This window comes from Apiospora hydei, assembly GCF_038363865.1.
Source record: "Apiospora hydei strain CBS 114990 chromosome Unknown utg000006l_segment0_segment0, whole genome shotgun sequence".
In the NCBI taxonomy this organism is placed as follows: Eukaryota; Fungi; Ascomycota; class Sordariomycetes; order Amphisphaeriales; family Apiosporaceae; genus Apiospora; species Apiospora hydei.
The window spans coordinates 2,746,379-2,771,138 of NW_027117365.1; the positions used below are offsets into that span (position 1 = coordinate 2,746,379).

The window sequence follows — 24,760 nt, forward strand, 5'->3', positions numbered from 1 at the left end:
TTGCGCCACTAAAATCGCCGAGTCTCTCCCATCTTAATATATATGTAGATCTGCAATATTAATAAGTCTTCACTCCGTGAAAATCAAGGCTTGTAACCGAAGATAGGGACACCTGAATAGATTGGGTAGTACAAGAGGATGCACTCTAGTCATTGAGGCTTCGACCCCTTGGTGGCTTAAAGTTGAGTGCTGGTACATTTCATTTGAAATCTATGCATTGACGAAGAGAATGTGCCATCAGCTTGGCCTATATCTATATCTAGACCCTAAAGGACAGTCCTATTCTAATTCAACTGCAAGTCTCCATCAATGTTCATGATTCTCTCATCCAGATGGATCCTGTCCCATCGCCAAGTGCCATCCATGGTGCGGAGTTCCGCCTCGAGGAAGCGGCCGTCCTCAACGAGGCGCACATTGCGGGCGCTGGCGCCAAAGTTGCCATGCTCCTCGCCGGACCACCGGAAATGGCCGTCCATGTTGGTCAAGTAGCGGTTGAGCGAGATGGACGACAACCTCTGCTGGCCGCTGATGGTGCGGCAGTCGGCGATCAGGTCATAGTCGCCGTCGATGCTGATCCGCCACGAGCTGAGGGAAAAGTTGCCGAACTGGGGCGGCTCGGGCTTCGGCGAGGGCGAGCGTGCCGGGGCTGGTGCAAATACGGGCGCGGGTGCAAGGACGGGGACTGCCGCGTACTGTGGCTGAGGCGGCGCCATCATCATTGGTGGCGGCGGCTGATGTTGCTGCTGGCTGCTACTGGAGGTGGGTCGACTGTTCTGCTTCTGGTCTTTCCAGGCCTCCTCCAGCCTGTGGCCGGCATATGCGCCGCCCAAAGCGCCTAGGAAGCCATGGTTCACCTTGTGCCCGGCAAAGGCGCCGGTCGCGCCGCCTAGCATGGCTCCCATCAGGCCGCGCTCCTCATCGGCGGTCGGGGGCATGGATCCGTCCGCAGCAGGCTTCTCCTGCTTGAAATCGCCAGGGATATCCCCATAGACGCTGCTGCTGTACGGTGGCGGGGCCGGGGGGCTCGCATACTCCGGTTGAGAGGGGTATTGGGATGGAGGCTGCGGAGATTGAGGCGGCTGTGGGGAGTATACAGGTTGCGGGGGATACGCAGGCTGCGGGGAGTAGACGGGCTGCGGGGAATAAGCAGGTTGGGCTGCCGGGGTCTCCGCATACGTTGGCTGCTGGGGATACTGCTGGGTGGCATAACTCGGGCTGGTGGGCTGGGTGGGCAGGCCGGCGTAGCCGTAAGAGGACGGGACCGGAGCCGGGGCTGGCTGCTGGTAGGAGTGGCCTCGCACGTATGAGGGGTAAGACAGCTGGTCCGGCGAGTAAGGATAATCAGCTGGCTTATCTTCGGTTATCGAGCCCGAGGACATGGGATGGATACGGGGGGATCCCGGGTTCGTGGGAATCCGTGGCAAGGGTGAGCCGTAGTACTCAGGCTTCTTCTGCTTCTCGCCGCCTTGCTGTGGCGGTGAGTCAGAGTCAGCCATGCCGGGCTCGTAAAGTTTTCTGATCACCATCTTGCCGATTCAGAAGATGAAATGGGTGCCTGAGATTGGTTCAATCCGTTAAGATATAGAGATGAATGAGGCAGCCGAGAGCAAGTTGATTGCCTGGAGTTTTGCGAGTCTCTCATCAAGGTGGCAGCCTAATAAGCTGCTGATGAACGTCGTTGTTGGGTGAGTTGGGGGGTTCAGTGGGGCGCAGCCGCTACGCCACCAAGCCACCCACCAGTGGACGAATCATCCACTGTTAGGAGCCCGCTTAGACGCTCAGAGAGGTACACGCCCTAACCTCAGCTTTCAAGGGCGCAAAAACAGCGGGCAGAACGAGAGCTGTCACTTGCTGTCATTGACGACAGGTCTGTTAGGGGACCCCTGACAGCTGACGCTTCACCGTTACTTCGACCCCAGACTACAGCTGGCTCCTGATTGGCGCGCTCCTTCCTAAAGGGTTATGCAGATCCCCGGAGACTTTGATCGTAATGTCGCAGCTTGGCATTGTGGGCAGGCGGGGTTTCCCGCACCTGCCACAACTGCATCGCGAGCAGCTGGCTGCGCTCAACGGCACCCGTGATTCTAATCGCGATTCTCTCATGTACAAGTTCAGTAGTCCATCGAAGCATCACAAGTAACATGATTTCTCGATCCTGCAGAGCAATCTATGGCCTCGTGGTAATCTATCGTAAAGACTCTAGTCGAATACCACGATCCCGAGTTTGTCGAGTTCAACCGCTCAGCGTTCGATGCGCCATCAGCAGCCAAAGTCTCTAACAGCAGGGTTGCCGCCATATGATGGTACTATAGCGCAGCATATCTTCCTATTGTTCGATGCAGTAACCAAAAAATTAACCAAACGAGCTTCGTTGCATGTGACCCTCGCTTCTGACATAATAGGGCCCGACGCGACGATAGAGCAGCTCCAAGTCCTGCCTTTCCAAATCCACGAAGCCCCTTGCTACATCCCCGAAAAATCCCAGCTCTTCTCTGTAGAATGGGGCGCCCCGGGTGGCCGAAACAGCGAGCATGACTATCAGTATCTGCTAGATCTCAAGACCAGCAACTTGACCACGATACGGACCAACCCGCCCACCCGGAATCTGCACGGCTGCGTGTATTGCAAGGGCAGGCTCCACGTCGTGGCGGACGGGGGCCCTCATGAGACCGAGTACTTGGCTACTATTGACCCTGCGACGTGGGAGCGGACGACTATCCTGAACAACCTTGAAGAGCAGCCGTTCATCAGTCTCAATGATCTTGATATGGACCGTGAGGGGAATTACTACATGACGAATTCCTTATCTGGCTGGGTATGTGCACAACCCCTAGCATTCTCCCATCTTACGAATGGGGTCTAATTTGTGTGCTGACTGCGTTTTTATTCACAGGGCCAATATCTGCATCCTTGCGGAGCGCCAACAGCCCCAACCGTCTACTTCGTCAACACCACGACCATGCGCATCAAGACGCTCCTGTACTTGCAAAACGGCAACACGAGCGGCGTCGCCGTGTCTGCGGACGGCGGCTTGCTAGGGACTGGTAGGCCTGTTGAGTAGGTGTCCGCTCTTGGTTATTTGCAGACCAAAATACAAATTTCAAATATTTCAGTAGACTTGGTAGGTGTTTCATGTGCAGTCACCGAAAGAAAATATGTAGCAAGCAAAAAGGAAACCCCATAATGACACCTCGGGGATTCGAACCCCAACCTCTAGAAATTGAAATCTGGATACTACCATTATACTAAAGTGTACTTCCAGCGCTTCGACGCGTTGAGTGCTGAAGTTTGCTCAAAACCATCTGAAATATGCCAATCCCATGGTAGCATACATGCCACAGTTTGGACGCCCTGATCGTAGCCTGCTAGATTATGAAAATGGAAATTCCCCAGAGGAGAATTAGGCAACGAGTGAGCAACGACAGCAAGAAAGACTGCCTATTTTGCAAGCTTGCTCACAGCAGTGCAGTGTAACTGAGTATAGTGATCATACGAAACTGTCGAAGAAGCAAACAGCGAGCAATACAGCAATGTCTAGGCGGTACACTTGTCATTAAAATGTCATCCTTTTATCCATCCGGTTGATCATGACTTGGGAGTTGTTCCTTTAAGATCATGCCAGTAGTTTGGTATAGTCTTCTGCGCAAAGCCACCCAAATCAACCCCTGACCTTGTGGCAGTAGAAGGTAGGACATCCACCATCAATATCAATATAAGCACATCTATCGAATCCGATTCCCCGGTTCAAAATAGAGCCAAAATATATCCACAAAATCCTACATCCTCTTCTACAGCCGCTCCGTTATACGGATCAGGAATATCTGCGAGATGAGTAGTCGGCCCACTTGAAAAAGGGGGCATGTCAACTGGTGCTCGCAGCAGTATCAACTTCACGAATGCTCGGTACGATGAGAAAGCCATACACTCCATGTGTCATAGAACGCCAATCATTGAGTCGTACTCAAATATGTGACTAGCACGAGTAGAATGTTGTGTCTATCCAGAACAGATTCCCCGTGGTGGACTCATCCTCATGTACCCTGGTGTTTCTTAACCTGGTTCGAATCAACGTGTATAAATCCAAACAATACAGATTGGAGTCATGGTATTCAGTTCCATAATGAGGCCCTGATCCCATTGAACTTATTGTATTGGTCTCCTATTCTTGAAGATTCATTAGAAACCATATTCCGTCCTGGTAGGTATCGTCTCCGTAGAGTTCAATATTGAAGGCAGCTTTCGGAGCATTGATACCGGTGGAAAGTATGCGAAGCAAATCGCAGATGCCGAGACGGACTCGGCATGTGACGGTATCATCTTGACTGTTGCACGTATAAACTGACTAATAATGCGACGATATCGGCATTGATGTTAAGACCAATCTGTACCATTCAGAACGGCGAGAGTCAGAGATACAAGTCCTACCATTGCACTCCACATGGCTGTCTGGAATTGAAACGGCGGTGTTGCTACCTTCCTCCCGCCTCACTGCGGCAGTTCGGTGCTGATGTGAGAGTCTTGGCGGGATGGGTGTCGACGCATGTCTGCAGATACACGAGGCGCTGCTGCACAGGCAAGGGGGCCTGATTAGCTGAACAGGGACGCAGTATGACGGAGGTTCATGCATGAACAACTAGCAGTTGCATCCAGATGGAAGGGACTTGTGGTAACCTGTAGCAAAAGTGCAATTTCGGCAAATCCACGATGCACAGAATACAAGGCAGGGCAGGGCAGCCTGATGGTTGCCTGACTCATTGAGTTGTGTTCGTCGTTGTTCACGGGCAGTGCAGCCCAATTTTGATGGAGCCTGAGCTTCTGCCTGAGGCCCGGTAGATCGCTAAAACGTATTTGGGCCAATTAAGGTAGGGCTGAGCAGGCGCTGTCCCCGCGCTGCTCCACAGAGCTGCAGGGCGGCCCCAACAGGCTTTTTGGCGGCCTCGTTCATTCCCCGGTCTGTCTTCGTTCAGCTGGCAGCTGGGTCGCCGACCCCTGGCCGAGTGAGTCTGCTGCTGCCTGCCTAAGCACCCACAATCCGGCATTCCAGGTAGGCAACCAAAGGAACAGCCGAGGAATTGATGATTGTTGTTGGTGCGTTTGGGAGTTCCAAGAGACTAACGTTAGGAAGGAATCCAAGCCTTCGAATATCCACCGAGCGATGAATCAGAAAAGGTAGGCCGAACCAGCGCTAAACTAAAAATCCGCAGTTGATCTGCTCCGATGCGTCACACCCGGTCTGCAAGGACAGTAGGACAGTGGCTTGGCTGGAAACCAATCGACTTGTGCAGTAGCAAGCATCCACAGTTTGCCAGGCATCGGGTATAAGTTATACCAGCGTCCCCTACCTCGCTGCCTGCCGTACCCAAGTGAGAGCAACATATTCCATACGTACAAATACATCTCAAGTCCTCTTGTCTCGTCACATCTCGCAATCAGGCATCTTTCGCGAGCTATCACGACACTAGCAAAAGGAACACACGAGACGAAACCGCCATCGTGGATTATCTGCGACACCAGGCGAGCGTCACACCACACCTCACCTCCGTCATGGAGAACATCACCTCCAGCCTGCCTCCGTTGGAGGAGGTCACACCCATGGGCATCTTCCAGGCCATTCTCGGCCAGTGGGCGGGGAAGATGGACGTCACACAGTTCAGCTCCATCCTCACATTAACAGCCTTCGCCTTCGGCACCCTGCGGTGGCTGCGGGGATCTACCAGCAGCGTCGTAGACTCCTTGCGGGACTACGCCACCATCCGCGTCGTCATTCCTAGCAGCAACGAGATGAGCACATTCGTGTCCGAGTGGGTGAACGGGACCATCCTGCCGCGGAGGTATAACCAGTCGTACATATTCCGGGAGACGGTAAACGACGAAGGGGATGAGAATGGTGGCAGCACGGGCGCCGTAGTCCCCATCATCGCGGAAGAGGACGAGGAGGACGAGGATGAAGATGCGGATTCGGGCTCAGCAGCAGCCGGTGGCGACCTGGCCTTGAAAAAGGACCGCCAGCAGGCCGACCGGCCCATCGAGTGCGTGCCACAGTTCAACCGCACATGGTTTTTCTATCGGGGCCGGTTCTTCACCATCAGGCGGGGCAAGAAGGGCAGCAGCGCCGACGATAGCGATGACGATGACGACGACGTTGAGGGAACCGACGTTTTCGGGAAGCCCCACATGTACAGTCTGACCATCACCTGCGTCAGCCACTCCAGTCAGCCCGTCGTCGAGTTCCTCGAGATGTGCCGGAAACAGGCCAAGGCCGGGATCAAGAAGAAGCCCCAGATACGCATCCACGGCCACGACGGTTACCGATACTGGAGCTTCAAGGGGAAGTCCCCTGCGCGCCCACTCTCCTCCGTTCACCTCGACAGCGCCCTCAAGAAGGATCTCTGTAAGTTCATATTCCCAACTCCTGAAACGGTTACAGCAGATAATCTGCCAACACAACTTATGGATTGCCTCCGTTAATGCAAGAATACAGTGGCCGACATTGAGAAGTATCTGAGCCCCGCCACAAGGCGCAGATACCACCAGCGCAACATACCCTACCAGAGGGGGTACCTTCTGCACGGCCCGCCCGGCACGGGCAAGTCAACACTGGCATCGGTCTTGGCGGGGCGCTATGGGCTCAGCCTCTACGTGTTGCAGCTGGCGCACATTGACGATAACGATCTGGAGCGGCTGTTCCAAGACCTGCCGTCGCGGTGTATCGTTCTGATGGAGGACATTGACGCCGCGGGCATCGACCGCGAGGAGACCGACTCGGAAGACTCCGGGAATGAGAGTGACAAGGAATCCTCTAGCAAGAAGAAGAAGAGCGACGGCAAGAAAGACCCCAAGGTCAAGCGGAAGGAGTCCGAGTGCACGCTTTCCGGGATCCTAAACGTGCTCGATGGCGTCGGCTCGCAGGAGGGCCGCATCGTCATCATGACGACCAACTTCCCCGACGAGCTGGACGAGGCCCTAGTCCGCCCTGGACGCATCGACAAGAAGATTTACATCGGCTATATCTCACGCAAGAGCTGCGAGGAGATGTTTATCCGCATGTTCCGGCCAATCAAAAACGACAAGAAGAGCAAATCCAAATCAGCGATATACACCTCGAACAAAGCTGTGAAAGACGGCTACGAAAGGATATCCGAGAAGAAGAAGTCAGGTATGAGCTCTTCGGACGAAAGCGATGTAGAGGACGACGAGGTCTGCCGGTGCGAAAAGTGCAAGGCCACCACCATCGCCAAGCTGGCCTCCGAGTTCGCGCAGCTGGTGCCCGAGAACAGCATCACGCCCTCGGAGCTGCAGGGCTTCTTCCAGGTGCACCTCGACTGCCCCGTCGAGGCGGTCGAGCGGTTCGGCAACTGGATGTGGCAGATGCGCGAGGAGAAGGCGCCGCGGCGGCGGAAGCAGCAGCAGCGGGAGCAGGGCGTCATCAGCTTGCCTGACAGCCCGAGGTCGGAGAAGACGGACGAGGGCGAGCAGCAGCCTATTACACCGTCATGATTACTGTGATACAGGCATCGAGAGCTGAGGGCTGATAGCAGCTTCTGTTATTGGTTTCGTGCCGTATATGTACTACATGTGCTATTTGTTCTCCTTTTCATCCTTAAGGCGTTCTTCTATATAGGGGAATGGTTGGAATGCATCAAGCAAGCGAGTGGAATTATTCATGGCGTACTGGTTGCTAGTATTTGTTTACCATCTTGTTTATAGTTATGATGAATTTACATGGAAATACCATGCGACAAATGCATCCTTCCTCCGTTGTAATTTGACATGTGGTATATCTGACGCCTGTCAAAGACATTTATGTCATGCTCATGTGTTTCTTGGACCCAAACGCCGGAATAGCAGGTCGACTTTGTACGGCATCGGAGTAGCTAGAAGGAACATTTAAAACAACTTCGCGGAGTGACCGGGGTGGGAGAGTAATGTGAACTTATCTTTCCGCTCATATACTCTAGCTCGTTTATCAATCTGACGAGTTTAAAAGTTATTAGAAACCGAACTACCATAGATAGAAAGAAAGTGTTGAGTGAAGAGGGTACGGGCTGGGAGAGTCAAGAGGCTATTCATATTCATACAACGTTCGGATATTACGACGACTATTAGTTGGACTTGAACATCTCCTGACAGTCCCAGCTAGCGGATTATGATACCAATGGTCTTTTTGACCAGCATGAGAGTGTTGGGACATATATAGTTATTTGCTTACACATTCAAGATTTATTGGATACAGTTTCTATCGTTGTAACGAATACAACAAATATATCATATAATAAAACATCACTCCCGCCAATTGTTTCAAACATACCATACATGTAAGTCTCTGTGGTGGGTGGAAATCTAAATTCAGAATCAGGACAAAAACAGCGTAAGAGCCAAACCACTTCCCATAACCAACGCCGATATCGAGACACGAGCATGAAAACTACCATCTGATGCATGTGTCACTTCCGGAGAAGATGTAGGTGCCGCTGCCTGAAGGCCGGATACGGTGGCCGTGTTCGCCGTCCCCATTCCAAAATTGCTGCTCCCGGAAATAGGGGTAGGTGTGGGGTCCCCCGTCAAAGTTCGCGTACTGCCGGGCTTCGTGCTGCTTTTCGGCACCGTTGACGAGCTATTGTCCATTTTCAAAGCCGCCGAGACAGATCCCGCTGAGACGGTTCCCGCAGAGGCCGGTTTCGCTCCCCAGGGCTCGCCACTGGTCGGGTTGCGGTACCAGTTGGCCTCGGGGTCACCCAGACACTGCCCCAGCGGCACGAGTTCGTACCCGAGCTTCTTGGCCTGGTCGATCATGTACTGTGCGAAGCTCTGTACCGTGTTGGGCTGGATGTCGTGCGCTAGCGTTATCCAGGATGATGAGGCCGGGCTGTGCTGGGACAGGATCGAGGAGTAAGTGTTGCGGGCGTAGTTGTAGTCTCCTTGGTAATCTTTGGTGTCGATATCGTAGTTGACCTGCACGGAAGTGACAGATTAGTGTGCCGGTTTCCCCGATTGACTTTGGTAGAAAGAAACAAAACAAAACAAATGATAGGGGGAGAGGAGGAGCGAAATCATACAATATGGTATCCGAGGTCGCTCAAGTCTTTCACGCAGCCATCCGGACAACTGGTATAAGGAGGCCGGAAGTACGTCGGGAAGAACCCAAGTATATCGACCAGCGCAAACTCATTGCGCAAGATCTGGTCCCGGCGCTGCTGGGGCGTAATAGCGCCCAAGTCCTGGTGGCTCCAGCTATGTGAGCCGATCTGGTGCCCGTCCTTGTACATGCGCTGTATGATAGCCGGGTACGACCCCTGCTCAACCTGCCCCTTGCCGCCGTTGTTGCCAACAACAAAAAAAGTCGCCCGGACGTTGTTCTTCTTGAGCAGGTCCAGCAGCTCCGACGTGTAGATGTACGGCCCGTCGTCGAACGTCAGCGCCACCTTGCCGTTGGTGCCGGCCGCGCAGTGGTTTAGGCTGACGCCGTAGGTGACGGAGCCGAACCGCGGCCGCGGCACGCGCGAGGTGTCGCTGCCGGGCGGGACTTGGTTTCCGTCGCAGGCGGGGCCGAAGGAGAGTTGGCAGTCGGGGCTGCTACAGTAGCTCGCCCCGGTACCACAGACGCCCTATTTTGTTCCTGGTGTCAGTACTCAAGCTAGGGGGAAGGAAAGTCGTTTGTGAGGAGGCTTGAAGGCTTAGTATACGCACGGCAGACGAGCAGCACAAACTCGGTGCGCATACGGCGTTACCAGCTGAAGGGCCGCATTTTCCGCCAGCGGGTACGTCTCTTCGGCTTAGGCTTGGGCGTTCAGCTGAGCAGGCATAACTAGTATGGATGAAACCGAGTAGGTAACCGAGTATGAGCGAACTTTGCATCATGATCGACGACTCGGCGAAAGAGGACTGATCCAGGAAGTGGGGAGGGGACTATGCAACGACAACCATGGTGCCGAAGCCATCTTAAGTATTTGTATGTGTCGTCTTCCATAAGCACCATCAAATCTATGTATGCAGGTATGGGCATATCGTATGCCTTTCCCACGTGTTGCTAGGAGTGATAGCTTCCCGACTTGACGGTTACGCCAAGTCGAATGCGTCTTGAACTTGTCCTGATGTGGACCAAGAAGGATCGGATAGTTGGGTCTTGCCTAGCATAGCCGTCCCATCGGTAACTTCAAGGGGGCTCATACATTCAAGGTTATAATTTGTATGGCAGGATTTAAGGCCAAGAACAATCCTTTGTTCTACGCCGTCTCCTTCATATGCATTTTAGCTCTTGTCAAGACCGAAAGAGTTTGCCGTAAACTTTCTAATATTTCAACAGCCGGGGAAGTAGGATCGGGGCATTGCCACAAAATCATAGGCCGACTGGTGAATTCGTAACCGTTGATTGCGGCATTGCAGTCAGGTTTATTCGTGTCCAAGCCACTCGATTCCGCCATCGTGATAGCTTGTCTGCCCGTCGACAGTTGCTCCTGAAAGTAGGCTGGCTATTAAAACCCTAGCGCATGGAGATCCAAGGCCATCCATGAGGCTAAGCCTGTCCATTTGCCTATTCCTGTCGCCGAACCCGAATCGATAGGTAGTGCCCACCTCGTGGTGTGGCTGTTAGCTGAACGTCTGCGCCAGCCAATCACCGGTCCGGATCCAGCCACCTGCCGTCGTTGTCTTTTCCACCTCTCCTAAACCACTCTAAATAGTAACACATAGCTAGACCAAAGAGAACCATTGTAGCTTTAGACCCCATCCCAAAGCCTCTCCGTTCATGATGCCATGTACATGACAATGGCATACAAGCGTGTAATACTGATCACGTAACTGATCTTGAGGACAGTGTGATGCACGTAAGACAAAGGGAACTTTCCCTCCGAAGAAGACATGAACTGTATCATCGACCTGTATCTCATGGCCGGCATAGCCAACATGTCCCTGGCCCGTGATGAAAATCCAAACATCGCGATCGTCCAAATTGCGCATCCTGTCGATCATATGCCCAATTATACCAAGATTTGTGTTTGTGTCTTGTGCAGAACAGACAGACAAGCTATCAATCCAACCCCTGAAAGATTCTGCAATATCTTCAGAAAGCGCTTGTGATGATGCTGTGTGTATATGGTACACTGCCATGACCCTACCGACCGATACTCCGAGTACATCAAATACTCCATGGCGGGGCGTGCGAACTTGAGCTCTCGTGGTTTTGGCCGAGAAGCCCTCATCATACTCATCGATCAGGCCAATCTCTCCGCCGGGCATGTTATCCTCCTGTATATAGCACCAGTTGGGAACCCATGAGGGCAGTGATGGATCCTTTGGAGTAATTGCAGCACATACCAACCCCTTGAGGTCGCCATGCAACTTGATCAGGCACAGTAGCAGTTCAGTCGATACTTGAGAGGTATCTTTGCTGTAGTCGACCTCCATGTATCGAGCGATGAGCGGGAACATCCCGAGCACTGCGTAAACCTTATCTCGCGGATTCGTAGCCTGTCGAGTTTTACATGAAAATAGGGCATGTGTGATATCACGCTCCTCTCCAAACTCTCCAAGATGCGCGATGGCCATGACCCAGAAGCTGAGGCGGTCCAGGACATGGCCCGCGGGGCCATACCGTGGCTCTGGCCGGGCCGCCATCGTCCGGTATTCGAGGTAATTATCCTGCGCTTTATCCATGGCTTCCAACGTGATTTCCGACGAGCCGCAGACAAATATTACACCTCGTGGCAGTACCGCTTCTTGCAATGTCCACATCCGGCTCCACCATGGCAGCGATAGGAGCATCTGCAGAGAGCCTACGCAACTGGATATCTCGGGTCTCCTGGTAAGCTCGTAGCCAACATGGCTGACACTCTTCGAGTCGGGATCGCCTGCTAGCCGGTGCAGCCATTCGAAAGCTTCTACGGCGTTCGCTTCAGGTATTGCATTCTCCAACCGCTCTCGGCGTGTTGTTTCTGTAGCTGGGTCGTAGAGCAGCTCGGAGTACTCACCAAGCCACAATATCCCTCTCGATGCAACCGAGTAGACATTTCCCATGAGCGATACCTGACGTGCTTTCTCCTCCAGATCGGCCTGGTTGATACAGAGGGCATCGGCCCAGAGTAGGCGGGCCAAGGTGCGGTACCGCAAGCGGCGCAAGGCGGCGAACAGGTTGACCGTCACGGCGATTGCGTGCCCATTGAGCAAGACGGGCCGGGTAACAGAAGGATCGCCCCACGCGTACGACAGCGACTCGAAGACTGGATTGTCACTGACGAAAGCATTTGAAGTGGCGCAGGAGACGGGGTCCTCCCAGGAGCCGGGCAGGAGATGGAGGAGGCGTATCTGCTTCCGCTTCGTGTCCAAGGGGCTGTAGGCAGGCGACGATCCGTCTTGGTCCGGGCTGTCGATCATTGCGACAAACTGAAACTACGGCATTGAAAGCGTGTGATGGTGGGCCAGCAAGGGGACATAGATGAACATTGTTATCCGCGATGATTGGCTCGAATCGTCAAAGGTGCGGCTCCATGTAGCACATGACTGTATCCGAGGTATTGGAGCGGGTGGATTTGATGAAGTGAGGTTGTTGTCGATTGGCCAAGAAACAGGGGGGTCACGGGATTATGTAATAATTCTACAGATAGATGGGGGCCACTTTGCCGCATAGAAAGGACCATGGCGGCGTAACATCAGATCGATCTGACCTCGCGCGCACTGATGGGGTAAAGCAGTTGTGAGTGCTGCACCTAGATCGTACTGAGTATCCCTGAATATCTGAAGAACCGGCAACACCAGTCAACACGACTTGTAAAGCAGGTGCGACGGTAGTACACCGACATCGTCGCCGTTTGGCCCAGAACACTCGGTATGCAGGGTATTTACCGCCATTTTCAAAGTTAAAGTGCTGCCTGAAAGGCCTATTGATCCCACGTATGCTCAACCTTAAATCATTCGGGAACAGGGGATCGGGTGAACGTGACAAGCAGTAGCGGTACTACCCTCCGTGCTTCCTGTCATTCGAGCATAGGACGTTTTCGAGTCTTTTCGTGCGATGTCCGTTTTCTTGACATGCCTTCCCGGCCGGTGGTGGGATGACAGGTGCTTGTCCCCGGAAGGGTAAAAGAAACATCCTTGGCCATGTGGCTGGTAAATCCCAGATACCTACGTGGCTATTGCTTAGCCTCCGGCTTCGTGGCACCCACCTTCCCTTCTCCTTGTCCCTGTCCCGTATTCGGTTATGGGCCCGAGAGGCAGAAGCATCTCGTGTGAGGGGCCGAATCTTTCCAACCTTGTGTCGGTGATTGCACTTTTCCGCTGTTGGTTCGGCTTCAAGGAATGGCTTGGCAGAATCGTTGTCTACTTCGAGCGGCTAGCGATTGGTGCTTTGCACTGCATGGATTCGCAAGCGCCTAAGCCACCCACTGTCCGATGGCGATTCCTCCCTGGCCAATCAGTTGGGTGCAAATCCAAAGTTACGCGACGCACATCTGGCATCTGCAACGAGGAACTTATTCATGTCTGTCTACCTTACACATTCGCATCAAGGAGGAAGATACCCTGGCTGCGGGGATAGTTAAACTATGCGCAGCCAGCTATCTCCCTTGACAGTGAACCCCAAAGAAACGAACTGCGGACTGAGCTGATTGTGGCCGATCGACTCTCGTCGCGCTTCTTTTCAAGAGACTCACTCCTTTGGCTTGACGTCATTTCCACGGGAAATTGCCTACAGGCTGAACGGATCACTGTACGTCCGTCGGTGATCACTATTACATATCGCTAGACAAATCTATTCGGTATTGATGATGGCGAATCTATTGGGAATCCAAATCGGCTATAGCCTCGTTTACCAATCGAAGGGAAATGTAACACGTTGGGATGCAACCATTGGTTCTGCCGCTGTGGGTTGACATCACTGCTGGCTACCAATCTTTCTGGGTGGGTAGCAGCCAGCGGCCGCAAATGCACAAAGATCGGCTCCCCGGACATTCCACAAAATGGATTCTCGATGTCGATGTCGATGTCGATATTGTGTTGCCCTGTCGCAACCGGGGCCAACGTCAAGTCGGTTTCAAAGATGACCTGCATGGGCAGGCTAGGTAGGGTATTTTCCTGCCTTCCAGCCATGCGACGAGAGGGGAAAATGAAGAGGAAGAAATATTTTCAAGTGTATGTTGAAACCTTTGACCGAATAACAAAGTACCTGAAGTAGAAGCATTGACCTGAAAGCGTATTCGGTAAACCCCTACCTACCTAGGATTAACGCTGTTTTTGAGACATCCCTACAACAAGAGGCTTAATATTCGATCGACGGCGAGCAGGTCCAACGTGGTGTTTCACTCGGCGAACAGTTCGTTAGTGTTTTTCTATTCCTTTTCTTTCCCTTCCTTCTTTCTTCTTTCACCTCCGGTCGGACTTTGCAAACTCCGATCTGCCGCTTGAGCTCATTACCGGTACCCATGTGGCATGTACCTATTGGAGCCGCGGGGCCTATCAATTTTTTTGTTTACATGCAACAAGAACGAGACACCGTCGCATGAATGCATGCATGTTGATCGAAGAAAAGGATCAAATATGGACATCTACCTCGTAAAAGAGTCGTCGAGATTGGGGAGTGGAAACATCGGTCGGGGATGCGAGAATGGCACGAATGACCATGCCAAAATCTCACTTGATGCTCGGGCTAGAGATCCCAAAAAAACGTTGAACAGAGGGGCCTCAAGGCCTGTACGACAGCTACCTTGCTAGAGGTTACCTTTGCCTGGGAATAGCCTAGCTGCTATCGTAGCTGCCTATGTAGCTGCCCCTTCACAGCCGCTCCACCCGCCTGCTAGGGCGGGCGGTACAAGGGGGGGGGCACAAGCGGACAATTGAAGCTCCAACATTGAAGGCCTCCAGGGGCAGTGCAAGTTAGCAGCATGCAGGAGCTTGGATAGCCCCAAGTGCGACCCAAATGCCAGGATCCCAGTTGGCTGGCCGCTGCCCGGACGACGCACCTTTAGCACCTATCCACCACGATACGATGGCGTCGGTCCAGAACCTGCTGATTCCGCGACTAGAAGTTGCGTATGCAAGGAGGAGAGAGAGAGGAGGAGTGTAGCTGTTGAATTTGATTCATGTATGACATAAGGCATGTGACCGGCTGTCTCTCTGTCCGTTTGGCTGCTGCCCAAGTAAGTGTCTGCATTTCCTCTCCCGCGCGCTTTGTCCTTCTTCTTCGACTTCTTCCTGAAAGCATATGGGCTCGTGGGTTGCTTCTTTTTCTTCGCCGCCAGCCGTTTGTTTGTCCTCGCCGCAAGTCGCGCTCAAAGAAGACGAAGAAGTCCATTCATCCTTTGGTCAGCAGGCCACAAGTAATCCTACCCAGCATCCAGCAAGCGATCAACAAGGGCAAATCAACCGCCCCTGGCCCCCTTTGCCCCGCGCTTGTTCGAAACTGGGTGCGTCGCTGGGGAGACTTGCGGCCCTCCACTCCCCCTACACCCTCAACCGCCTACGGTCCTACGCAACCTGCACTCTTACGTCCACCCAGCGGGAGCTCCCACAATAGCCGTCTCAAGATTTTGGTCGCGACATCCCCTTTTACTTTACGTCTTTCGTCTCGACTTTCTTGCTTCCTTTTTTTGCAGATAGAGTTGCATGCCCAATACATCAGTATCTTGCGGATCAATCAGCATTCTTCAGGCACAGTACGAAACACCGGATCGCCCACCCTTTTTGGACGACGACAGAAGCCATCCCGACCCACGAGACTTCATCTGAGCTGTAACGTGCATTATCCCGGCCTGCGATCCGAACATCTCAGCCACCGAATTTTCGAGTTGCTGGCTTTTTGATTTTTGCCTATTACACCTGGTTTATAGGGCACGCATTCGCAAACGAAATATTCACCTACTGCCAGTTCCCGTCGGTTTGAAGGTTGTCACCAGCACGCCATTCTCCTTACTAGGAAGGATAGTTTCGACCCGCTGTATTTATACGGCGCCGTCCCCAACTTTGTCCCCTTTCTGCCGAGATCATAATTTCTACACACGTTACACATCGACAAACGAACACTCCCAGGGTTAGCCTTAAAAGGCAAGACCGCAGCCGGTCCCGACACCACTTGACTGGCGGCGACCAGTTCGCCCCACGTCGCCCAGCATGGACCGCGCAGCGCAGGTCCTCGAGGTCGCCCACCACATCTACGCCCGAGCGAACGAGACGGAACCCGCTGGAGATCCGGAGAAGGCCACCCGGCCCCCATATACAAGGTCATCGGTATATGCCTGGCCATCGCCTCCGGTTTATTCATCGGCTGCTCCTTTGTGCTGAAGAAGGTCGGGTTGCTCAAGGCGAACGAAAAGTATGAGGAGGCCGCGGGCGAGGGATATGGCTACCTGAAGAACTTCCACTGGTGGGCGGGCATGATATTGATGATCGTAGGCGAGATCTGTAATTTCGTGGCATACGCCTTTACCGATGCGATCCTCGTCACCCCCCTGGGCGCGCTTTCCGTGGTTATTACCACTGTACTGTCCGCCGTTTTTCTGAAGGAGCGGCTGAGTATGGTGGGCAAGGTCTCCTGCTTTCTCTGCATTGTTGGCTCGGTGGTTATTGTTATGAACGCTCCACAGGAGTCTTCCGTCGCCAATATTCAGGAGATGCAGCATTATGTCATCGCGCCCGGTTTTCTGAGCTACGCCGGTGTCATCCTCGTGGGCTCGGCCATTACTGCATTCGTCGCCGGCCCGAGATGGGGCAAGAAGAATATGCTTGTCTATATCTCCATTTGTAGCTGGGTCGGAGGGCTCAGCGTTGTTGCGACACAAGGTCTTGGTGCCGCCATTGTTGCCCAGGTACAGGGGACCTCAGGGAGCCAGTTCAAGCACTGGTTCCTCTACGTGCTATTTGTTTTTGTCATAGGCACCTTGCTGACCGAAATTATCTTCCTCAATGTAAGACACCCACTTCCCCTCCCTACGAATGCTGTATGTAGTTTGTAGTTTTGCTAATTTGCCAACAGAAAGCGTTGAACTTATTCAATGCCGCCATGGTGACACCAACTTACTACGTCTATTTCACCAGCACAACTATCATAACATCGGCCGTTCTGTTTCAGGGATTCAAGGGCACGGCGTCATCCATCGTCACGGTTGTCATGGGGTTTCTCACTATCTGTTCGGGGGTTGTGCTGTTACAGCTCTCCAAGTCGGCCAAAGATGTACCCGATACCGCCGTGTTCAAAGGCGACTTGGACCAGATCCACACCATTGCCGAGCAAGAACAGCCCGAGACGGAGCCCAAGGCAGACGCAATTCGTGGCGCCGCCGCGATCGTGCGAAGATTCTCCGTTGCTCGCCAGAAGATGGAGGAAGAGGAGTTGAAGCGACTGCACGAAGAGAAAGAAAGAGAGAGGTTGGAGACGGTTAGCGAAGCTGGACCGGAATACGAATGGGATGGCTTGCGCAGGAGACGAACTACTATCAATAGTCAGATGAGTCGGCGCACTGTGTCACCGAACCCTTTCACGCCACACCAGCAGAGAGAACCTTTCCCTGCTCCGCCGAGAACGCCGCATCTGCCTTTGGGAATGTCCTATATGCCAACAGCGGAAGAGATGGAGGAGGAAGAAGAACGTAGGCGGCAGGGATCGCCAGGATTGCTCTCCAGCATCGCCGGCACTTTACGCAGCCGGGGACGTACTTTACGCTTCCAGGACACCCCGAGTTTCTCGACGACAGCCATTCGAAGAATGCCCAGAGTCCGATGCGCCCGGTACAGCTAACCGATATTGCCATACCGAACGCGAAGCTAGGTGGCGAGGATAGTTCTTACGGCAGCAGGCGCGAACACGTTTACGGTCTACCGGACGGACTTCGCCACCAGAGAACTGAGTACGGCGGCGCTGCGGCTGCGGCCCTTGCCCGCAGTGCGGCGAGCATCGTGTCGGCCAGCAGCACGGGACAGCGGATCCACTTCGCAGAGGAGGATGCCAGCTCCCTGGCGCCGCCGACGCCGCCGCCGCACAGGGATAGCAGCCAATCAGCTCGTCGGCAATTCTCGTTCCAAAATGTTTTCCGTCGGCATCAGGCTGATGGATTGCAGGAACTAGCACACCCGCACCAGGAACGACCGCCGAGCCACCACCACCAGAAGCCCCCGAGCCGGTCCGGGATAGGGTCCCGGGGGTACTCGAACCCGCAGGTGAAGAACGCGACCGAGGAGGAGCGGGCGGGCCTGGTCAAGGGCGACTCGAACTCGATACCGTCGCTCCCGCGCTATGACGACTCCTACGAGGAGGAAGAGACCGACGAGGACCCGGATGCGTACCTTGACGACAAGCGGGCCGAGCGATTCGGACGCGGTATCACGAGTAGTAGCCCGCCCCGCCCCAATAATAGCGATTCGGATCGGGAGATCGATTACGACGCCGCCAGCCGGAGAAAGTGGGACCATAGCCGCACCAACTCGAGTCACAGGACGCCCAGAGATTCGCAGTCTGGGTCTAGGCCGCCTCCCAGACCCCGGACGCCGCCAGGCGGAGGAAGAAGAAATCCGGGGTCCTACTACTAAAAGTACTTGGTTATGGTCGACCGGTTAGAGGAGTATATATATATTATACGCTTTTGCTTTCACGACAACAGCACGGGTATAGAGGCCACACACAAGACACGAATCGGAAATAGTGTTGTACAAGTATATAATGACTGTCACGAAACGAAAGAAAAGGGGGGTACATGATCAAGCAATGTGGGGAACAACATGGGGAAGGAGGAGGAAGCGAACAAAAGGGTTTCGCGAACGGTCAATCTCCTTCCCGCCTTTTTCTCTTGGTCTACGTATGTATGGACTTGGACTTTCCAGGTTGCGGGCGGCGGATGGATAGATGGATGGAGGCCCCTTGCTGTATAACAAGAACATTGGGGACATGGCATGGTGGCTTTGCGTGCGGTCTGGATACATAGCAGCGAATGGCGTTCCTTGAGGGATACGGGATATTTAGAAAATAACGTAATTGACGATTATTTAATGTTACCATTGCACTTCGAGACCGGTGTTGATATTCCCACAAGCTTGGGAGCTAGCAGGTATTGTTTGGTGCACTTCATATACCCAGGCAGATGCAACCTGTATTGCGTCGCATAGAAACAACAATGACAGGCTACATCGGATGGGTTCGACATCGTTCGCACATCGAAAGGTGACATCGCCGGCACTCTAATATGTAATACGGCATTCTGTGACCGCATCCTTCGCAGACCCGTGCCCCTCGTCTCTTACGCCACAATGGATGCTCGCACTCATGGTTCGCCTGGAGGTCCCTCTCCAACCCATCGTTTCGGCCCGCGTCAGCCGCTGCCCGGTGGTTGCCCTCGTCGCCGACGAAGATATGCCCCAGAGGGCGAGGCCTCGCATCGATCTGATGGTCGCGCTGCATAAGTCGGCGTTCGTCCCAGTTCTCGCAGTCGCATTGCTTCCAGGATGTGCCGCAGACGTAACAGAACTGGGCGCCACATCGACAGCTGGACATATAATAAATATCAGCTTCTAGGCGTCTATATATGATGAACTTCCTCTGCGCCAGGAATGATGCAGATATCGCCAACCTTGAAGGAGAGGGCATGATGACGAGTTGCGCACCATGGGCATACTCACGTCATGTGGTTGCATCCCACGTCGAGTTCCACCATGGTCCGGCACTCTGGACAGCGTTGCCATCCTTCTCTGCCTGCCAAAACAATTACTTTTTGAAGCTGTTTATCCTTAGGGCAGTCCCCGCCGTGGCTCGCCTTCTTGCAACTGGTGCAAGTCTTCGCTTTACAGTCATGGCAGCGAGCCACGCCGGTCACACATTTCTCAGGGGGTATGAATGCTGAACACCCTTACGGTGACAGTATGTGCGGTTCGGGGTGGAAAACTCGATGGTCTTCTTGCGAAATGCCTGCACTACTGTCGGCGGAAGAAACTTGGTGTTTTCATCGAGGGGTATGGCCTTTTTGCAACATCTTGGAGGAAACAGGGTCTCGTCACGAATTGCGTCCTCAAAGAGTCGCCGAAGACAGTTTCGGCAGTATTCGTGTTCGCAAGGGCGCTCGTGCGACGTCCTTGGCTTGTCGTCTGTCACCACAAGCGACGCACTCGCGAGTCCCACGCTGCTGTGGTGGGGAGTGCCGGGGCAGACGGGCAGCTGCCCATGCGGAACTCTCTGCTCTCTGGCTAGTGATACCTGTCTCTTCGTCGGGTATATCGCCGATATCGTATGCGATATCGTGCTCGCCGTTGAAATTGAGGCCCAGCATTTCCTCCGCGAGCCCCATGTCTGCGTAGTCCGTAACAAAGCTACTTGCGTGGGCCACTTCTTCCAAATAGACCTGGAGTGCTATCTCTAAATCGCTGGGCGTGCTACCTTCGCGTTGCTTGCCTTTGGTTCGTCTTCCCAGGCGTTCTGCATCTTGGCGTTCGAGCTCGAGGATCAAGGCGAGACTCTCATCGTCAATGCCGACCAGTGGTGTCGGTAGTCGATCAATTGCTGCCATTGTGGGAGTCCAAAAAGATGGGTACCATGAACACCATGAACAAGATGCGAGACGTGAAGGGGCGTTCATCGAGATACGAAGGCTTTGGGTCCATAGCGATTGATATTGACAGCAGCGCTGCGTGACGAGCGAGACGAGATCAGACGGTTGATGTCATGGATAGATAGGAAATTGAACAACTGGTAGGCCTCAAAGTCGATTGCTTTTTGAGGCCTCTTTGCGTCGCCCATCGTTGAGAATTTGGACAATGACATGTTTTTGCTCTTCGCCATACATCATTGGACGCGATACGACGAAGGGATGAAGCCACTACGGATCGTATTGCTTTGGTTGAAGAGGCATGCTGCTGTTGTTCTGGCAATTAATGTCTCGGGGACGAAGTACAAGTCTACATCCCAGGGCCAGGCGGGTCTCGGCAGCAGCCGATGCCGATCTCGATAGTTGTCAAGTGCCTTTCTGAGTGCTGAGTGCCTCGCATCTCGCGTGTCTTGGTTTATCCACTTTGGCCTTTAGCAGTTGGACCCCTGTTTCTCGAAGTTTCCGGGAGTGCCCCTTCTGACAAATGGATTGGGTCAATCGATCATGGTGGGCTTGATGCCAGTCTGTCCACCCGTCCATTCAATTACTTACATACAAGTAACCTGCCGATCGGGCGTTGAACGTCGGGGCTGAGGGCGTTCAACGTTCATTTGCATTTGTTTCTTTGTTTCCTCTTCCAAGCAAGCCAGCACGTCATTCAATTATACATAATCCGCCACCCATCCATCACACCGGGGAAACACTGCGCTTTCACATCGATACTGCTGTATCTACTACTTACCGATACCACACCACTACCCCGCCTACGCCCGCCTCGCATCGCATCGTATCCTCCCTTACACCTGCAAATCCCCTTTAGCCATGGCACGCGACACTGTCAAGGCTGGGCTCTTAAAGACCGACGGCAACAAGCGCTTCCAAAATGGCGACTTTGTTGGCGCAGAGAGTCTATATTCCAAGGCGTAAGTTCCCACTTGACCACCCCAACCGCTACAGACAAGCGCCCCCCGGATCTGACTCGCACCTCTTCTTCACGACCAATAGCATCATTGCCGATGACACGAATCCCGCTTTGTATACGAACCGAGCGATGGCAAGGCTAAAGCTCAGCCTCTGGGACTCGGTCATTGCCGACTGCCAGGCCTGCCTCAAGCTCAATGACGAGAGCATGAAGGCCCACTACTACCTCGCCCAGGCTTACCTCGAGCTGCGCGCCTTCGACGACGCCGTCACCCACGCGAACCGTGCCCGCGAGATCTGCGCCCAGACCAATGACAAATCCCTCGCCCAAGTGACCACGCTCGTCCTGCGCTGCAAGAAGGACCGCTGGGAAGACTCGGAAAAGAAGCGGAATCGCGCGCACAAGGAGCTCGAGGAAGACGTGCTCTCCATGCTGCGGCGCGAGAAGGCGGACATCACGGAGTCCATCTCGGACGACGGCGACCGGCGCCAGGTGGCCGAGGAGTGGGATGACAAGATGGCGCAGCTCTCGCGCGTGTTCGAGGCCGCGCGCACCAACGAGGACAAGCGGCGCGAGGTGCCCGAGTGGGCCATCGACGACATCACCTTCGCCTTCATGGTCGATCCCGTCATCACCGTCTCGGGCCAGAGCTATGAGCGGGCCTCCATCATGGAGCACCTGCGCCGCTCGTCCACCGACCCGCTCACGCGCGAACCCCTGCACCCGTCCGACCTGCGGCCCAACCTCGCGCTGCGCAAGGCCTGCGAGGAGTTCCTGGACCGGAACGGCTGGGCGGTGGACTGGTAGACAGACGACGACAATAATTCTCCTGATTTTCTATACCTCCTTTTTTTCATATGGGACTTGGTTCAGATCAGGGCTTTTCAGCCTATCATTCGACAGCGATAACAGGGAGCGGCCTGTTATCGAGCGGCATTCGAACGGACTCGAATCTCCGTTATTATTACCTGTATCGGCGGCTTACAATTTGCTTTTCTCATGTCCTTTTTTCGGTATACAATGATAGTATGCATTCGCAGCGGCGTTCAGGTTAGGTCAAGGGACAGCGTGGCAGTTATCACATACCCATTTTCAGTGTTTTTGTCTAGCATTAGCACTCGAGACGATTTTCAGTTTTCAGAAATATGAAACGAGTTCCATCGGTGTTCTGTTTTGATATTGACTGACTGAATCCAGTTTTGGGATTGTAGGCCAGTCGTGAGGACGACAATACAATCGTGTCTCCAATCGACTTGTGGCTTAGTCATCGCCCGTCTCGAAACAAGAAATGGGTTACTCGTACACGCCGTAGCCACTGACTACTACTTTATATTCCCTTCCCTTTGTGTATTCCGTCTCCAAAAGCGCTTTACAGCACGGTCGTCATGGCTGAGGCACCATCGCACGATGACTTGTTGTCGAGTCCCCTCTCCCCTCTCGATTGGCTCATGCCGCGCGCTTATATCCGTCAGATGCTGTGTTTTCCCGCCTCTCCTTCGGCCCCAGCATCACCCACCGCGAACCAGAATGTACTCGCTGAAAGCGACATCGCTCGGACGCTGCAAGATGGTCTCGTGGGCACGACGGTCCAGGTCCCGTACCTGCTGTCTCGTGTCGTAAGTCTGACGCACCCGCACGGCGCCGTGGGGCTCTCGGTCCCGTACCAAACGGCCGAGGACCTCTTCGATGTCCGGGACGTTTCGCGAGATTACAACTACACCGCCTTGAAATGTGCGGGGTTCCCGCCCGATGTGCTCGGTCGTGGCGGGTTTGCGCCGGAGACTTCCTCGTCGGACGAGGAGCCCGTTTTCAGGGCGCGGTTGAGTCTGGTCGAGGGTGGATTCGTGCTCGGGGTTGCAATACACCATTCCACGACGGATATCACGGGATTCGGTGCCTTGCTCAAGATTTGGGCTTCGAACTGTCGCCGGTTGCACAACCGCCCTGGGAATGGGAACGAGCTTCCCCTTCTTGATGCAGCGATGCTCGATCGGGCCGCGGTGCGCGACTTGGGATCTGGGGTGCCGGGCTCGGACATACCCAGCATGATACCACCTGTCTTATTCTTCCAGGACGGCGAGCCGATCCCGAAACCTGCAGCAGTCCGTCCTCCGTCAGAGTTCATGACAGCCATATTTTACTTTTCCCGAACCTCCCTGGAACAGCTCAAAGTTCTCGCCGCGAACCGGCTTCCGTCGGTCGTGGCCGATGTGTCCTGGGTATCCACCAGCGACGTACTGACGGCCTTGCTGTGGAGTGCCGTCGTAGCGGCCGAAACTCCGCCACCATCCCCGACGAGCCAGAATGATGCAACCTCATCGTCGACGATCTCGATCCCCGTCAACTTCCGCAGCCGATGCGAGCCGCCGCTGTCCCCAGACTACCTCGGTGCCGCATTCGGTAGGGCCGCGGCCTCGGCGCCCATTCATGAGTTGATGTCGATGTTGGCCTCCACCAATGATCACCAGCAGCAAGAAGAAACGGGAGCAGAGATGCTTCTCGTCAAGACCGCAGCGACGATCCACAGATCCATAAGAGACCAGGTCAGCGTGCAGAGTATCCGCGCCGCAATGGCGTACACGGCAGCGCAGCCGGATATCACCTGGGTAAAGCGCCGGCCGGCCGACGGGATCTCCATGGTCTCGTGGGCGGACCAGGGGTCTGCGCGCTCGACTGGGGCCCATACGTTGGACGGTGCGAGGCCGTGCGGCTGGGGAAGATGGCTGGGAGACGGTATCCCATCGTCTTGCCGCGGCTGGCCGATGGGGGACTGGATATCATCTTGAGCCTGGAGGCGGCAGCGATGGAGAGGTTCCGAGTTGGTGTGCTGGTGAGGCAGTTTGGGGAGTTGCGGTGTTTGGTTTAGAAGAGGATATTGTTGTGGTATGTCCCTCTGATACGACCAACAGCTAAAACATTCTGTCCTTGACGAGTAGCTTCAAGGCAATTTACTACATGAACAGAGGGCAAAGGCATTGTCTCATATATACTATACTAGGGTGCGGGTTTCTACAATACCTTTGTTACCAGTGCATGATCGATGTATCTGGAATGACACGAAACACTTCACGTGTACCGTTTCGAGACCCTCGTCCATTTCCATATATAAGGCATATCTTACCACCCATACCATGCATTTTACCTAATATTCTGCAATAACTCCCATCGTCCTATCAATACAACCCCATGGCAAGCAACACAAATCCCTCCCAGGGAACTTCCGGAACGCAGACAAAGCCAGAAGCGGCCAACGAGAAGCCACAAAGTGGCGAATCCTGGCCGACATGGT

The 24,760-nt window shown here is 54.0% G+C and overlaps 9 protein-coding genes across 9 annotated transcripts; 5 read left to right on the forward strand and 4 right to left on the reverse strand.

Moving 5' to 3' along the window:
* Positions 1 to 284: 284 nt before the first annotated feature.
* Positions 285 to 1,526, reverse strand: PG997_008046 (uncharacterized protein; the record flags this gene model as incomplete). Its single annotated transcript, XM_066812361.1, has 1 exon — positions 285 to 1,526. One exon carries the CDS (start codon positions 1,524 to 1,526, stop codon positions 285 to 287), a length of 1,242 nt encoding a protein of 413 aa, XP_066667703.1.
* Positions 1,527 to 1,990: 464 nt separating this feature from the next.
* Positions 1,991 to 3,061, forward strand: PG997_008047 (uncharacterized protein; the record flags this gene model as incomplete). Its single annotated transcript, XM_066812362.1, has 3 exons — positions 1,991 to 2,114; positions 2,403 to 2,815; positions 2,894 to 3,061. The coding sequence occupies 3 exons, from the start codon at positions 1,991 to 1,993 to the stop codon at positions 3,059 to 3,061; spliced, it is 705 nt and encodes a 234-aa protein (XP_066667704.1).
* A 2,483-nt stretch (positions 3,062 to 5,544) lies between these two features.
* Positions 5,545 to 7,497, forward strand: PG997_008048 (uncharacterized protein; the record flags this gene model as incomplete). The annotated part of the gene is made up of 2 exons (XM_066812363.1): positions 5,545 to 6,391; positions 6,482 to 7,497. 2 exons carry the CDS (start codon positions 5,545 to 5,547, stop codon positions 7,495 to 7,497), a joined length of 1,863 nt encoding a protein of 620 aa, XP_066667705.1.
* An 855-nt stretch (positions 7,498 to 8,352) lies between these two features.
* PG997_008049 (polysaccharide deacetylase) lies at positions 8,353 to 9,858 on the reverse strand (the record flags this gene model as incomplete). Its single annotated transcript, XM_066812364.1, has 3 exons — positions 8,353 to 8,952; positions 9,057 to 9,605; positions 9,688 to 9,858. 3 exons carry the CDS (start codon positions 9,856 to 9,858, stop codon positions 8,353 to 8,355), a joined length of 1,320 nt encoding a protein of 439 aa, XP_066667706.1.
* An 831-nt stretch (positions 9,859 to 10,689) lies between these two features.
* On the reverse strand, positions 10,690 to 12,369 carry PG997_008050 (uncharacterized protein; the record flags this gene model as incomplete). Its single annotated transcript, XM_066812365.1, has 1 exon — positions 10,690 to 12,369. One exon carries the CDS (start codon positions 12,367 to 12,369, stop codon positions 10,690 to 10,692), a length of 1,680 nt encoding a protein of 559 aa, XP_066667707.1.
* Positions 12,370 to 16,095: 3,726 nt separating this feature from the next.
* On the forward strand, positions 16,096 to 18,507 carry PG997_008051 (uncharacterized protein; the record flags this gene model as incomplete). The annotated part of the gene is made up of 4 exons (XM_066812366.1): positions 16,096 to 16,212; positions 16,269 to 16,889; positions 16,958 to 17,526; positions 17,592 to 18,507. 4 exons carry the CDS (start codon positions 16,096 to 16,098, stop codon positions 18,505 to 18,507), a joined length of 2,223 nt encoding a protein of 740 aa, XP_066667708.1.
* Positions 18,508 to 19,096: 589 nt separating this feature from the next.
* PG997_008052 (IBR finger domain-containing protein) lies at positions 19,097 to 20,471 on the reverse strand (the record flags this gene model as incomplete). Its single annotated transcript, XM_066812367.1, is given in 4 exon segments — positions 19,097 to 19,457; positions 19,591 to 19,807; positions 19,822 to 20,151; positions 20,162 to 20,471. 4 exon segments carry the CDS (start codon positions 20,469 to 20,471, stop codon positions 19,097 to 19,099), a joined length of 1,218 nt encoding a protein of 405 aa, XP_066667709.1.
* A 900-nt stretch (positions 20,472 to 21,371) lies between these two features.
* PG997_008053 (u-box domain protein) lies at positions 21,372 to 22,278 on the forward strand (the record flags this gene model as incomplete). Its single annotated transcript, XM_066812368.1, has 2 exons — positions 21,372 to 21,472; positions 21,555 to 22,278. 2 exons carry the CDS (start codon positions 21,372 to 21,374, stop codon positions 22,276 to 22,278), a joined length of 825 nt encoding a protein of 274 aa, XP_066667710.1.
* Positions 22,279 to 22,856: 578 nt separating this feature from the next.
* On the forward strand, positions 22,857 to 24,257 carry PG997_008054 (uncharacterized protein; the record flags this gene model as incomplete). The annotated part of the gene is made up of 1 exon (XM_066812369.1): positions 22,857 to 24,257. One exon carries the CDS (start codon positions 22,857 to 22,859, stop codon positions 24,255 to 24,257), a length of 1,401 nt encoding a protein of 466 aa, XP_066667711.1.
* Positions 24,258 to 24,760: the final 503 nt, after the last annotated feature.